At 43.6% G+C, this 16,007-nt stretch overlaps 1 protein-coding gene across 12 annotated transcripts in view; it reads left to right on the forward strand.

Annotated features, from left to right (window-relative positions):
- LOC125450802 (transient receptor potential cation channel subfamily M member 6-like) overlaps positions 1 to 15,655 on the forward strand; it is a 154,755-nt gene extending 139,100 nt beyond the window's left edge. For all 12 annotated transcript variants that reach the window (XM_048527002.2, XM_048527001.2, XM_048527003.2 and 9 more), the window contains 4 exons: positions 4,077 to 4,282; positions 12,240 to 12,291; positions 12,880 to 12,986; positions 14,070 to 15,655. In XM_048527002.2, the coding sequence (XP_048382959.1) occupies positions 4,077 to 4,282; positions 12,240 to 12,291; positions 12,880 to 12,986; positions 14,070 to 14,152 (448 nt within the window). In that variant the 3' untranslated portion in view covers positions 14,153 to 15,655. The remainder of the gene's footprint in view (positions 1 to 4,076; positions 4,283 to 12,239; positions 12,292 to 12,879; positions 12,987 to 14,069) is intronic.
- The last annotated feature ends 352 nt before the right edge of the window (positions 15,656 to 16,007 follow it).

A 16,007-nucleotide genomic window follows, 5' to 3' on the forward strand; every position in this document is an offset into this window, starting at 1 on the left:
ATGTGGTGAGGCTTGTGCTTTGCCTTTGTCCTTGGGCAGAGGGTGCAGGTGGCCACTGCCCACATAGTGTACCATGAGATATTGGAGAATGCTGGCCAAGATGGATGCAGAGAGGTTACACTGATGAGCTGCACTGCCAGATACCTGCTCAAACTTTCAAGTTACCACCCAGTCTTCGTATGGCCTAAAATAAAATGCATCCTGTATATAAATAGGGCGATACTGGGTAACATGAGGTTTAGTACATGCAAAGACACCAATCATTGTTAAAATCTTATGTGGAAAATCTGACTTTTTCTTCTCAACAATGAAAATCTCATTGTTTTTATTCTTACCATATTGTCCTAACTATGGCATCATTCCCACATTGCTTCGATGTTGATAAAATTCAGCCCGATTTCTCAACCGTGGTTCAACCATGCCACGTTTGTGAATTAAAAATGTCATGCCAGAAACTGGTGTACATAAATCAAATGCTGTACTGAGGGTGTGCTGCCATTTACATGTAAAAGATACCACCATTATTTGAAAGAGAACAGGAGCCTTCTGCAGTATCCTTAAAAGCAGATTATCAGCCCTTTTATTTTAGTGCTATATACGGGGCTTGCTGTGCACAAGATGGCTGGTGTGTGTCCAATTATGCTTCAAAAGCAGTGAAGTTCTTTAGAACACCCTGAGGTCATGAAAGGCACATTATAAATGCAGGTCTTTATTTTAAGTGCTACTTAATCTCTTGACAGTGGATATTCTGACCATATAGTGGATTCTGAAAGAAACGACTGCAAGCAGTGACAGTGTGCACAAGTCATTCAGTCATTTTGGCATGCTTCCTCCCTAGTTTCTACTGAGTACGAAGCCAGAAAATACAACTTGACCTGTTTAAAGAAACTAACATCCATTTGCTGTTACTGTTGGTGTTGTTGAATTGCCCCGACGTTCCAAAGTGCAAAAATTCACTAAAAATTCACAGTAGCCGGAATTCTAACATAAAATGATTGTGGACCCTAAGCAAATTCAGGCAACAATCAGGATAGCAAAATTCCTCTTGTAGTAAGGAGAATACGTTGGCTCACTTACCAACCCACCAATAAAATAACAAAATGGCGACAGTGTTAAATGGAGGCAATGAAGAAAAGACTATGCCATTAAATAACATTTGTGTAAAATGTTAGCTGATAGAGAACTCCAAATGAACGGTTTTGTTCTCTGATTTTAGATTTAATTGAGAATTGGAAAGTTTCTGATGTTTTGACAAACTGCTTGTCACCTTATATATTTTCCATTATATTTTAGTTTGTAACACAGTAGCAAAGGTATATCAAAATAGTTTTCACAAATCATGTGTTAGACATTAAAACAGTTATGCTTTTCAGTTAACAAAAAGCATTTTTGTGCTCATAGCACAAAAAGTTAGGGAATTTTTTGAGATAACAAGGTGTAGAGCTGAATGAATACAGCAGGCCGAGCAGGAAAGCTGATGTTTCGGGTCTAGACCCATTTTTTTGAAACGTCAGCTTTCCTGATCCTTTGATGCTGCTTGGCCTGCTGCGTTCATCCAGCTCTATATCTTGTTATCTCAGATTCTCCAGCATCGGCAGTCCCCACTGTCAGAGAACTTATTGATACATTTTTGGGTTGAATCTTATTTGGTGGATGTGCCGCATCACATACATGTGGTGGACTTTTACCAGCATTTGAGCAGTTGGAAATTAGCAGGAAATTTGGGGAAAAGGCAGCAAACAATAGAAAAATGAGTTTCTTGACATCAAGAGAAAGAGTTTTTCCTTAATGTTTCATCAGCTGGATGAAAATCCTGCTGGTAAGCAGTCAGGACCCTATTACCATGTATTTACATCTTATTATTAGCTAATCTCACCTAATTTATCTGCATTTTACAATTCTCCTGGCTACCGGTGAGAAACTAGCTGATGTCAGCTAGTCTGAGTGGTTACCTGTTGGCTGCAACTTTGGGCCTCCTTGTTAGCCATCATTCGCCAACATCTACTGACATGCTTCATGGGGAGTGAGTGGCTGCATCTCTCTGTCCACAGAGTTGGTGTTGGCAACATACCAGTCTCACCGCATCATCGTGGTCAACCTTCGATCAGCAGTCAACATTGGAATTCACCGACACCTTACGTTGCAATATTCCTATCAAGGGCACTCATCCATCTTGTCCTTCTATATAGGCTACAACTCAAGGTCCTTAACCTGCTTTCTTAGCATTTACTTACTTTGTGTTTACTTGGACAGACAACATTTCTGCCTTGCCTTGTCTTTTAGCGCTGATTAAACATCAGGTAGCTTGTGTTGCATGTCTGCACTGAAAAGTCAAGGAGGTGGATATACTCCTGTAAGGCAACAAACTACATCTATGACACAGCCTCCATGGCAACAGCAAATGGCCACATCTGAAAGTACTTCCTAACTGAGTGAAAGGGGATCTGCGGTCATTCAGAGAATGCTACCACTCTCAGTCAAGGACACTGTTCAATCTGAGTCAAGGGGTTCGGCCACAGTTAGCGCTGCATGACTCTGGGGCCTTGGGCAGTAAATGTTAAGGGAGGGAGTGAAGGAGTTATTAGGAACAAATGGGAGAGGAAAATATGAAAACTAAGAGTGGGGACTGCAACCATTGTGTTGGAATACAGAGAGGATAATGTCTGATACTAAGTCACATGAGATGATATTCAACCAGTCTTCATTAAAAATTAATTTGAAGGAACATCTTAAAGGAAGGAGGAAAGATAGAGAGGTGGAAATGTTTCACAAGAAGAATCCAGACTGTATGACCTCATCAGCTGAAGGAACAGCAGCCAATGGTTTAGTGAGTAGCTCAGGAGGCACAGATATTCTGGAGGGTATTGGGCCTTAAAGGTTGCAGACTTGTTTGAAGCTCTAATTTTTTTCAGTAAATACATACTGATTGGTCTTCCAGAACAAATACTGTTGAAACATGTTGAGCTTTCGTTGGTAGATTCAGGGCTGTCATATTTGTCCTTAAATAACTTCCATGGAGTATTGATCATTTGATAAAGGTAAGAGAGGGAATTTTAACTTTCTTGACCACCCAAGAGTACTCAATAGGGTGTGGGAAAAGCTGCAGTTAGGACGACATCGCATACTGCTGAGTGTTAACTTCATCTTTATGGTTATTCCAGTGCCGATCCTAAGCTCCCAAGGGGAGTGGGTGAGTCCACTTCTGGATGTGTGGAAGAGTATAAGGAAGAATCCCATCAAAGGAATTGGGTATGGTAGTGGAGATTATGATGGCCTAAGGGATTGGAGGTTCCTGGGGTGTGTGTGTCAAAGCCCTCAGGGGAGGCCAGAAGCCTGTGGTGGAAGAAGATCGGTGTGGAGAGTGGGTAGCCTTTGAGTTGGGATTGGGAGATAGTTAGTTCCCCTGGTGGGAAAATCAGGTTCATGGGGGATAGGAAAAGCTGGAGTTTAGAAAAATTCAGAGCCCTTGGTAGTCATGGCAGATCAGAAACCTATGGGAATGGATCAGGGCAATATGGAGTGGGTGTGGGAACAGGGGAGTTGGGAGTGTGGTTGATTTGAAGGGGTTTGAGGTGAACTGGTATCTAATCCTGGGTTTGTCCAGCCGTGCACATTCGATTGAACAGATAAGTAGAAAGACAAAGTATCTCCTCAACCCAACAACCCCTCACCTAGGTTATCTTCATAAATCCAGGGAAATCTAATTGGCTGGCATTACATTTCAAAGTCAAACTAAAATCAAACTGGCAACCTCCTTAATACATTTAAGCATTGACACTTTAGCATTGCATCTGGTTTTCAGGATTAAAATTTGTGCCATAAAATGAGAATTCTGCCCTGTTCTTTTCTCACCTCAGTAGACGAGTAAAGCTGAGGTCAAATGTTGGGCTGTTATTGACTTCAGCTAATATAGCAAAAATATATATTATCCCCAGGTCCTTTAAGGTCTGCATGTTTCAACAGGACAAAGGGCAGGGTATTTACTAACTTTCAGGAGAGCTCCTAAATGATCTTTTGAGAAAAGGCATAGGATTTACTTTAATAAACAAAAAAATGTCACTTCTTTGTTTTATGAGGTTTCTGGAAGTTTTCCTGGTTTATTGCCATTCTGCTAATCAATGGTTAACAATGGAAAAATACATGAATGGTCAGTTCAGAAAGTACAACAACAACAATGGAGATGAACTAATTCCGACAAATCTGCTGGAAGAGACCATGTTAGCTTTTTCTCATTGGTCGTATGAATACACAAGAGGGGAACTACTCGTCCTGGACTTGCAAGGTTAGTGTGGGCCGTTCATTTGGACAAAATTACAATGGCTTGTGTCTTTCTATATTTTTGATAGAAGGTTTTCACTAAAGCCCTTGCGTATTTGTTATCCTCTGGGGTGAGCAAGAAGCACTTGCCACCCCAGAGCAGACCAATTACCAGGTGGTACAGTGGTTAGCCCTGCTGTCTCACAGCACCAGAGACACAGGTTCAACTTCAGCCTTGGTTGACTGCCTCCCTGTGTGCTTCAGTTTTCTCCCATAGTACAAAGAAATGCAGGCAAAGTAGATTGGCCATGCTAAATAGTCTGTAGCGACTTAGGGGTGTGCAGGCTGCATGGGTCAGCCATGGGAAATACAGGGTTAGAGGGATAGGTTGGGGGCTGGGTCTCAGTGGGATGCTCTTCAAAGGTTCAGTGTGGACTTGATGTGCCAAATGGCCTCTTTCCACGCTGTACATATTCTATGAATTACAAGTTTAACCTGCTCAACTAAGGGGGCAATGCGGAAGCTGACCTGAATTGACAGGATGTTTTGAGTACCGGTAATGTTGTTGTTACTCAACTGCATTCTTAACTCAGTGGTCTGAGAGAGAAGCTGCAATGTGCTTCAATAGTGTAGCCGATGAGCCGCAGAATATGCCAACAAACATAAATGTGTACTTACCTGTGTAATGGACTCAGAAAGAGAAGCTGCTTCCTCAATATGTTTTCTGGTAATTTTACAGTCTTCAAGTTCATTCATAACCTATTAATTAGGCTCATGTGGACCCATAGCAGAATCAAAAACAAAATGTTCTGACAGTCGTGCCATACAAAGATCAGGCACTGCTCACCTGCTACATAGAGATGGCCTGATATCTAGTTTGAGTTTTAATTGCACTACCTACCACATGCTAAGACTGGCCATGAAGAGAGTGCACTTGGTACTGAGGAAATTGCGTTTCTGAAAGATCACTGGAAACTACCACGGAAACTATTGTTTAATCCACAACTGGCTCTTGGGCAGGACTCAAAAACAGATAGGGGAGAGATGGGGGTGGGGTAGGTGGGAGCAGGCAAGAGAGGTGGTGGATAAAGTGTTAAGATAATAAAATGTGAGGCTGGATGAACACAGCAGGCCAAGCAGCATCTCAGGAGCACAAAAGCTGACGTTTTGGGCCTAGACCCTTCATCAGAGAAGGGGATGGGGAGAGGGAACTGGAATAAATAGGGAGAGAGGGGGAGGCGGACCGAAGATGGAGAGAAAAGAAGATAGGTGGGGAGGTAGGGAGGGGATAGGTCAGTCCAGGGAAGACGGACAGGTCAAGGAGGTGGGATGAGGTTATTAGGTAGCTGGGGGTGCGGCTTGGGGTGGGAGGAAGGGATGGGTGAGAGGAAGAACCGGTTAGGGAGGCAGAGACAGGTTGGACTGGTTTTGGGATGCAGTGGGTGGGGGGAAGAGCTGGGCTGGTTGTGTGGTGCAGTGGGGGGAGGGGACAAACTGGGCTGGTTTAGGGATGCGGTGGGGGAAGGGGAGATTTTGAAACTGGTGAAGTCCACATTGATACCATTGGGCTGCAGGGTTCCCAGGCGGAATATGAGTTGCTGTTCCTGCAACCTTCGGGTGGCATCATTGTGGCAGTGCAGGAGGCCCATGATGGACATGTCATCTAGAGAATGGGAGGGGGAGTGGAAATGGTTTGCGACTGGGAGGTGCAGTTGTTTGTTGTGAACTGAGCGGAGGTGTTCTGCAAAGCGGTCTCCAAGCCTCCGCTTGGTTTCCCCAATGTAGAGGAAGCCGCACCGGGTACAATGGATGCAGTATACCACATTGGCAGATGTGCAGGTGAACCTCTGCTTAATGTGGAATGTCATCTTGGGGCCTGGGATAGGGGTGAGGGAGGAGGTGTGGGGGCAAGTGTAGCATTTCCTGCGATTGCAGGGGAAGGTGCCGGGTGTGGTGGGGTTGGAGGGCAGTGTGGAGCGAACAAGGGAGTCACGGAGAGAGTGGTCTCTCCGGAAAGCAGACATGGGTGGGGATGGAAAAATGTCTTGGATGGTGGAGTCGGATTGTAAATGGCGGAAGTGTCGGAGGATGATGCGTTGTATCCGGAGGTTGGTAGGGTGGTGTGTGAGAACGAGGGGGATCCTCTTAGGGCGGTTCCCAAAATCCTTCCCAAAATCCACAAACCTGCCTGCCCTGGTCGACCCATCATCTCAGCCTGCTCCTGCCCCACTGAACTCATCTCCACCTACCTGGACTCCATTTTCTCCCCTTTGGTCCAGGAACTCCCCACCTACGTCTGTGACACCACCTACGCCCTCCACCTCCTCCAGGACTTCCAATTCCCTGGCCCCCAACACCTCATATTCACCATGGACGTCCAGCCCCTATACACCTGCATTCCGCATGCAGATGGCCTCAAGGCCCTCCGCTTCTTCCTGTCCCGCAGGCCCGACCAGTCCCCCTCCACCGACACTCTCATCCGCCTAGCTGAACTCGTCCTCACACTCAACAATTTCTCTTTTGACTCCTCCCACTTCCTACAGACTAAGGGGTTGGCCATGGGCACCCGCATGGGCCCCAGCTATGCCTGCCTCTTTGTAGGTTATGTGGAACAGTCCCTCTTCCGCACCTACACAGGCCCCAAACCCCACCTCTTCCTCCGGTACATTGATGACTGTATCGGCACCGCCTCTTGCTCCCCAGAGGAGCTCGAACAGTTCATCCACTTCACCAACACCTTCCACCCCAACCTTCAGTTCACCTGGGCCATCTGCAGCACATCCCTCATCTTCCTGGACCTCTCAGTCTCCATCTCAGGCAACCAGCTTGTAACTGATGTCCATTTCAAGGCCACCGACTCCCACAGCTACCTAGAATACACCTCCTCCCAACCACCCTCCTGCAAAAATTCCATCCCCTATTCCCAAGTCCTCCGCCTCCGCCGCATCTGCTCCCACGATAAGACATTCCACTCCCGCACATCCCAGATGTCCAAGTTCTTTAAGGACCGCAACTTTCCCCCCACAGTGATCAAGCACACCCTTGACCGCGTCTCCCGTATTTCCCGCAACACATCCCTCACACCCCGCCCCCGTCACAACCGCCCTAAGAGGATCCCCCTCGTTCTCACACACCACCCTACCCACCTCCAGATACAACGCATCATCCTCTGACACTTTCGCCATTTACAATCTGACCCCACCACCCAAGACATTTTTCCGTCCCCACCCCTGTCTGCTTTCCGGAGAGACCACTCTCTCCGTGACTCCCTTGTTCGCTCCACACTGCCCTCCAACCCCACCACACCCGGCACCTTCCCCTGCAACCGCAGGAAGTGCTACACTTGTCCCCACACCTCCTCCCTCACCCCCATCCCAGGCCCCAAGATGACTTTCCATATTAAGCAGAGGCTCACCTGCACATCTGCCAATGTGGTATACTGCATCCATTGTACCCGGTGCGGCTTCCTCTACATTGGGGAAACCAAGCGGAGGCTTGGAGACCGCTTTGCAGAACACCTCCGCTCAGTTCGCAACAAACAACTGCACCTCCCAGTCGCAAACCATTTCCACTCCCCCTCCCATTCTCCAGATGACATGTCCATCATGGGCCTCCTGCACTGCCACAATGATGCCACCCGAAGGTTGCAGGAACAGCAACTCATATTCCGCCTGGGAACCCTGCAGCCTAATGGTATCAATGTGGACTTCACCAGTTTCAAAATCTCCCCTTCCCCTACTGCATCCCTAAACCACCCAGTTCATCCCCTCCCCCCACTGCACCACACAACCAGCCCAGCTCTTCCCCCCCACCCACTGCTTCCCAAAACCAGTCCAACCTGTCTCTGCCTCCCTGACCGGTTCTTCCTCTCACCCATCCCTTCCTCCCACCCCAAGCCGCACCTCCACCTCCTACCTACTAACCTCATCCCACCTCCTTGACCTGTCCGTCTTCCCTGGACTGACCAATCCCCTCCCTACCTCCCCACCTATACTCTCTCCACCTATCTTCTTTACTCTCCATCTTCGGTCCGCCTCCCCCTCTCTCCCTATTTATTCCAGTTCCCTCACCCCATCCCCCTCTCTGATGAAGGGTCTAGGCCCGAAACGTCAGCTTTTGTGCTCCTGAGATGCTGCTGGGCCTGCTGTGTTCATCCAGCCTCACATTTTATTATCTTGGAATTCTCCAGCATCTGCAGTTCCCATTATATCGGATAAAGTGTTAATCCTAGTTGAGCTTGCTGGATCAATCTTCTTTCAAATGAAGAACTCACTGCAAGAGTATCCAGCATGATCCATCCACTGGCCTGAAAATCCTTCTCACAAAACCTTTCTGTGGGAGATAAAGACTAACTTATTGCAAAAAATGTATTGTTTGAGAGATGGAACTTGTTGCTGAAGGCATACAATGGAATCTAATGCTGTTATCTTCAGTTAGCATTTCTGAGGGTGAGTGTGTAGATGAAGTACAGGAGCAGGCCATGAATAGATCTTTCAGAGAGCCTAGAGGTAACAGTGAAGGTGTAAAACAGAAAACATTTCTGGAGATTCACTACCTGTGCGTGTATAGGTAAGAAGAAGCATCATATAAGATAGTTTCACTCATCTAAACAATCAAGGAGAAACATTGTTGGTCAACCATGTTAAAGATGTCGAAATTTCAGATGTGGTGAGAAGGTATTGCATATTTCTGCACTGGATACAATAATCTCTGGCTCTTAATGTATATGATACATCGGGATCACTGTCAAAAAGTGTGTGAAACTAGCGAGTTTTGAGAAGATTTGTAGCTCAGGTTGAGGTTCTGGATGTGAGTTTGCTCGCTGAGCTGGAAGGTTAGTTTTCAGATGTTTGGTCACCATTCTAGGTAACATCATAAGTGAGCCTCCGACGAAGCGCTGGTGTTATGTCCCGCTTTCTATTTATCTGGTTGGGTTTCCTTGGGTTGGTGATGTCATTTCCTGCATTGGTGATGTCATTTCCTGTTCTTTTTCTCAGAGGATGGTAGATTGGCTCCAAATAAATGTGTTTGTTGATGGAGTTCTGGTTGGAATGCCATGCTTCTAGGAATTCTCGTGCGTGTCTCTGTTTGGCTTGTCCTAGGATGGATGTGTTGTCCCAATCAAAGTGGTGTCCTTCCTCATCTGTATGTAAGGATACGAGTGATAGTGGGTCATGTCGTTTTGTGGCTAGTGAATGTTCATGTATTCTGGTGGCTAGCTTTCTGCCAGTTTGTCCAATGTAGTGTTTGTTCCCACCCCCCCCTCCCCCACATCAAAGACATTTCCGAAATGACTGCCAGACTACTCGGACCTCTTGGCATCATGGTAGCCCACAAACCCACCAACACACTAAAACAGTAGCTAATGAACTTAAAAGACCCTACACAGACAACAAATAAAACGAACGTCATCTACAAAATACCTTGCAAGAACTGTGACAAACACTACATTGGACAAACAGGCAGAAAGCTAGCCACCAGGATACATGAACATCAATTAGCCACAAAACGACATGACCCACTATCACTCGTATCCTTACATACAGATGAGGAAGGACACCACTTTGATTGGGACAACACATCCATCCTAGGACAAGCCAAACAGAGACACGCACGAAAATTCCTAGAAGCATGGCATTCCAACCGGAACTCCAGCAACAAACACATTGATTTGGAGCCAATCTACCATCCCCTGAGAAAAAGAACAGGAAATGACATCACCAATGCAGGAAATGACATCACCAACCCAAGGAAACCTAACCAGATAAATAGAAAGCGGGACATAACACCAGCGCTTCGTCGGAGGCTCACTGATGATGTTATCTAGAATGGTGACGAAATGTCTGAAAACTAACGTTCCAGCTCAGCGAGCAAACTCACATCCAGTGTGTGAGACTGGGATATGCCTGCTGTTAATGGAAAAGTTCTGCCTTTAGCATTGTATGAATTAGTCTTAGTACACTCCAAAATCCTCTTGGTCCTTATTCTTATCCATGTTACTGGGTTCGGAGTGTGTCTCACTAAATCAAATCTAAGTACAATTCAGTGATTTGATTTCAATTACTGATCAGCAAGTATCAAGCCCCTCAGTTCAATCTAAATCCTTCTTGTACATTATGGATATAAATAAATATGTAATGCAACTGGAAATTGACTTAGAAGAGCCTGAATCCAGAATGTTACAAAACAACTTAACCTGCCAAAGTTCGTCTGTAGGCTGTGTGATCCATACCACTTGCTTTCCCACTTATTTTTGTGTCGTCTACAATCTTGGATTTGGTGCATTCACTTTCCTCATCCTCATCTAAGTCAATAATATATATTGTAAATAATTGATCCCTATGCCATTTTATCCCAACTCTCTGTCTTCTATTAGATAGACAATCCTCTATCTATGTTAATATACCACCACAAACACAACGGGATCATATTTTATTAAATGGCGTAATACATGGTAACTAATCAACTGCCTTCTGAAATTGACTCTCTTAAAGTTAAGGCTGTATTCACCTCTGCCTTAAAAATATTTAAAGACTGGTCAACGCCACTTTCTGGGGAAGACTATTTCAATACTTCGTGTCCCTCTGAAAGAAAATTATCCTTCTCGTCACAGTCTTATACCAAGTCCACTGATTTTTTCCAGTCTTTCACACAGGGGTATTACTCTTTTAGTACTTAGCCTGTCTTTTATATCTCAATAATACTATTTCTCATTCTTTTAAATTTCAGTGAAAAGAAATCCAACCTGTCCAATCTTTCTTCATAAGGTAATCCCCCATCCCAGATGCCAGTGAAGTGAGCCATCTTTGACCTGCCAGTAATGCATTCACATCCATTCTTAAAAAAGGAGACAAAAACTGTATGTAGTACTATAGAGATGACTGCACCAATGTTCTACATGACAGCCACTAAGCAGCCATCCTTTTCTATTCCATTCCCCTTACACTAAATGGCAACATTCCACTTGCCTTCCTAATCACTTGCTGCCCCAACATTTGGTGATGCAACATACCAGAATATTTTTTAATTCATTCATTCATGGGATGTGGGTATCAATGGCTGTGCCAGCATCTATTGTCCATCCCAAATTGCTCCGTGGTAATGAGCCGCTTCCTTGAACTGCTGCATCGCATGTGCTGAAGATAGGTGCATTTTGCTGTTTGTGAAGGAATTCCAACATTTTGATTGTGTGACACAGAAGGAGTGGTGATATATTTCCAAATCTGGGTTGTGTGTGGTTTGGAGTGGAACTTGCAGGTGGTGGAATTCCCATGTGTCTGCTGACCTTTTCCTTATAGATGGTAGTGATTATGGATTTGGAAGGTGCTTTCTAAGGAACTTTAGTGAGTTTCTGCAGGATGTCTTATAGATGGTGCAAGCTCCCAATATTGAGCAGAGCAGGGAGTGAATGTTTAAAGATGTGGTATCAGTAAAGCAGACTACTTTGTACAGGATGGTGTCAAGGTTATTGCTGGAGTTGCACTCATCACATTTCTGGCTTGTACCTTGTAGATAGTGGACAGGCAACTGGGAAGTCAAGGCTGATTTACTCACAGCTTCTGGCCCGTTTTGTGGTAACAATGTTTATATGGCTAGTCCAGTTCAGCTTCTGGTCATTGGTAACCCCTAGCATGTTGGTAGAGGGGATTCATTGATGGTGATGGCATTTTGAAGGGTGATAGCTGGATTCTCTCTTCTTAGAGATGGTCATTAATTGGCATTTGTATGGTCCTGATTGGATCAACCTTCTTCTACTGAAAATAGTGCAAACAGCTGCCAGCATGATCCACAAACAGGTGTGAAAATCTATCTCTTAAATGCTTTGAATGGAAGTAAACAATTAAGAAATAACTGATATTGCATCTGTTTTCTATTATATCTTTGCAAGGATTTCTTTTTTACAAATTACATCCTAACTTTTATTACTTGTAAACAATTATTTGGTAGACAAGTTCAATAATTGTCTTTTATTTTCACTTAAGGTGTTGGAGAAAATCTTACTGACCCATCCGTTATTAAAGCTGAAGAAAAAACGTAAGTTAAATTTGTATGTGCTTACAAATCTTTGACTCAACAATTTTCTTAAGTTGTCTTAGAAAATTTTACAATCTTAGTGAAGGGCCCCCCACATGAAAAGGTTGAGCTTTCTCATTCTTCCTGGACTGAGATACAGCTAGGCGAGAAAACTGCTGTTTTACCAATCAAGGGACATATTGACATGTTAAGGAGAACATGACTATTTTAGGAAACCTATCAAAGTCACTACGTTTCCTACCGAACCCCCTCAATCTCTAATGCCGTACCAGCAACAATAAAGGACCAAATGGTTACCAAAGCATTCACTGTCGTTCAAAGTGACACCTAGAAGTGGTCAGCTAACAAATGCCTATCACTGAGAACATTAGAAGGCACACAAGATTTGTTGCAGAACACAGACCCTTTGCTTTTAAATTCTGAAATGTTGGAAGAAGGTTTGAAATGTATGGCTTGTCTAGCAGACCGTTGGAGAATCAATAAATCTAGTTGAAAACATGTTTGGTAAATATGAATAAATCTCTTTGATTATTTTCCACACATGTAATTTTCTTTAACTAAATCCCCACCCATTTATTTGATACTTAGATCACGAGATATGGTGTTTGGACCAGCTAACCTAGGAGAAGAAGCAATCAGAAATTTTACAGTAAAACATCACTGTAACACTTGTTGCAGAAAACTAAAACTGCCAGGTGAGTTCATTGTAAGGCATTTCACAGTGAAGGCTTGTATCTAGCCTGGGTGGAATTAGGTAAAAAAGACTGAGATTGGGCTATGAATGCTTTCCCTGTTGTTTGATTGGGTTAACTTAATTTGATTTATTATTGTCATATGTACTGAGATACAGTGAAAAATATTCTTTTGCATGCTAACCAGACAAATCATACCTGACAGAAGTCTCTGATGAAGGGTCTAGGCCCGAAATGTCAGCTTTTGTGCTCCTGAGATGCTGCTTGGCCTGCTGTGTTCATCCAGCTCCACACTTTGTTATCCCGACATCAGTACGTCAGGGTAATTTGGGCAGCACAGTGGCTCAGTGGTTAGCACTGCTGTCTCACAGAGCCAGGGACCTGGATTTGATTTCACCCTCAGGTGACTGTCTGTGTGGAGTTTGCACATTCTCCCCGTGTCTGCTTGGGCCTTCTCTGGTGCTCCAGTTTCCCCCCACACAGTCAAAAGATGTGTAGGATTAGGTGGATTGGTCGTGCTAAATTGCCATTAGTGTCCATGGATGTACAGGCTAGGCAGATTATCCATGGGAAATGCAGGGTTGCAGGTATAGGGCAGGGAGGATGGGTCTACTTGGGCTGGTCTTGAGAGGGTTAGTGTGGACCTGATGGGTTGATTGACCTGCTTCCACACTTTAGGGACTCTGTGATTCTAATAGAACAGAATGCAGAATATAGTGTTGAATGTGCAGAGAAAGATCAAGTCTAATTTGAGAGGTCTGTTCATAAGTCTGATAACAGCAGGGAAGAAGCTCTTCTTAACTCTTCCTGATTTAGAGTGGAACAGAGGAATATATAGTTCACAGTGTCGCCTTATGATGGGTGAGCAATGATATTGTGAATCCATTTCTTTTTCCAGGAATTTTTTTTTCTCGGGCAATTTTTCAAAATCGTAGTAGGCTGGGCAATGTTGTTGATATATCTATGGAAACAAAAAACGGAAAATATTCAGCAATTTATTTATTCTGTCACTGCACAAAGTGAGCAAAGTAATTCATCTGTTTTGCATTTTTAGCCCTTCATAAGACTATTTCTGTTTACCTACAGATCTGAGAAGAAACTTTTATAATCCAAGCAAAGTAAACCCTCCTCTTGAAGATGATCCTTCAACTGCTAAGACAAACCTGTGACGTTTGGCTTTCTATTTTTGCACAACTAAGAAACCTAGAACCTATTTAATGGAAATGAAGAATGCCTAATCACATGGAATGTTTAACTTTCTTAATAATGCAAAAGTGCAAACTGTTACTCAACACCTGATCAGCAGTTGTGAAACTACTATTGCTTGTATCATGCCAATAATGTTTATACTTAAAATTTGGATTTGTTTCATATTCAAACACACCTGCAAGCATTGCCACTCTAAAAAGCCCACCACAGCACCTATTTTGTCAATTGCTCAAACAGCCAACTGTTCAGATTGATTTTGAATGAAATGTAAACCTTGGTGATAGTCTCAACAGGAAAACTGACAGGCCTCTCTGTCACAGACTGAGTTACCATGGTTTAATGTTCCCTCATCAGTTCCCTTGAACATACTGAAAAACAGCTGGGAACGCCTTAGACATTGATTCCTAGACAAAATGGGAATTTGATATTAAAAGTAGGACCTTGAATAGTGTTGGAGAACAGAGAGACCTAGACGTTCAGGTATATAATTCTTCGAAGTTTATGTCACAGGTAGACAGGGTGGTTAAGATGTTTAGCACACTTGCCTTAGTTGTTTAGACCTTTAAGTATAGGAGTTGGGACATTACATTGAGATTGTACAGGATGTGTGAGGCCTGTTCTGGAGTACTGTGTCCTGTTCTGGAGTACTGTGTCCTGTTCTGGTTGCCCTGTTATTGGAAGGATATTATTAAATTGGAAAGTGTTCAGAAAAAGATTTACCAGAGAAGATGTTGATGGGATTGGAGGGTGTGAGTTGTAAGGAAAGGCTTATAGGCAGGAACTTTTTCACTGGAACGTGGGAGGTTGAGGGGTCACGTTATAGAAGTTTTTAAAATTGTGAGGGGTATAGATGAGGTGAATGGCCGATCTTTTTTCCCTAGTTTGGGGAATTGCAAGACTAGAGGGCATATTTTTAAAGTGAGAGGAGAAAGATTTAAAAAAGATATGAGGGGCAATTTTTTTTCCATAGAGAGTGATTTATGTGTGGAATGAACTTCTAGAGGAAGAGGTGGATGTGGGTACAGTTGCAACATTTAAAAGACGTTTGAAGAAATACATGAATAAGATGTGTTTGGAGGGACGTTGGTCTAGTGCAGGCAAATGGAACTATTTAGTTTGGGATTATGGTCGGCATGGACTGCTTGGACAGAAAGGTCAGTTCCCACTCTGTATGGCTCTATAATCAGCAAATAAGACACTACATATAAACATGTAAGAAACGTGTAAAAGCACATAAAAAGTAGAAATAAGAGAAAGCCACTCAACCTCATGTCTCTACTCTGCAAATTTTGAATATTTTGATCATCACTTGAAAGTGTGTGTTTTCTTGAATTTTTAATCCTCATTCTAATTCTGAATATTGTGACGCTTTGACCTTACCTTCAATTTCTGGCATATGTTCATGTACACTCAGTTATGATTCACATTCTGAAACAAATTGTTTTCCTTTGCCACAATATAAAGCCCAGAAAATTACTTCCTGGGAGAAAGAAATTCTGTTGCAGCTCTATGGTTTCCTTTATAAAAAAGACTTTATTTAATATAGCTTCACATTTAAGAAGAAAATATAGTAGCAGCCTGAATTTCAGCCAAGAAGTCTCTTGGTTCTTTACTGTTGATTTACCTTCCCATCAGATATCAGCAACCTATAGCAGTTTCCTGTAAGTGCTCAATAATGCCTCCAGAGCTGGCTATACTGACAGCCTATTATCAATTAGTGTCCCATGAGACAACTCTAGAACATCAGCAAAGTGAACAAAGTGACAACAGTATGATCAAGCAACCATTATTCAGCAAACATCTGTTCACTGATGC

The sequence above is a fragment of the Stegostoma tigrinum genome, chromosome 3 (assembly GCF_030684315.1).
Source record: "Stegostoma tigrinum isolate sSteTig4 chromosome 3, sSteTig4.hap1, whole genome shotgun sequence".
NCBI classification, from domain to species: Eukaryota; Metazoa; Chordata; class Chondrichthyes; order Orectolobiformes; family Stegostomatidae; genus Stegostoma; species Stegostoma tigrinum.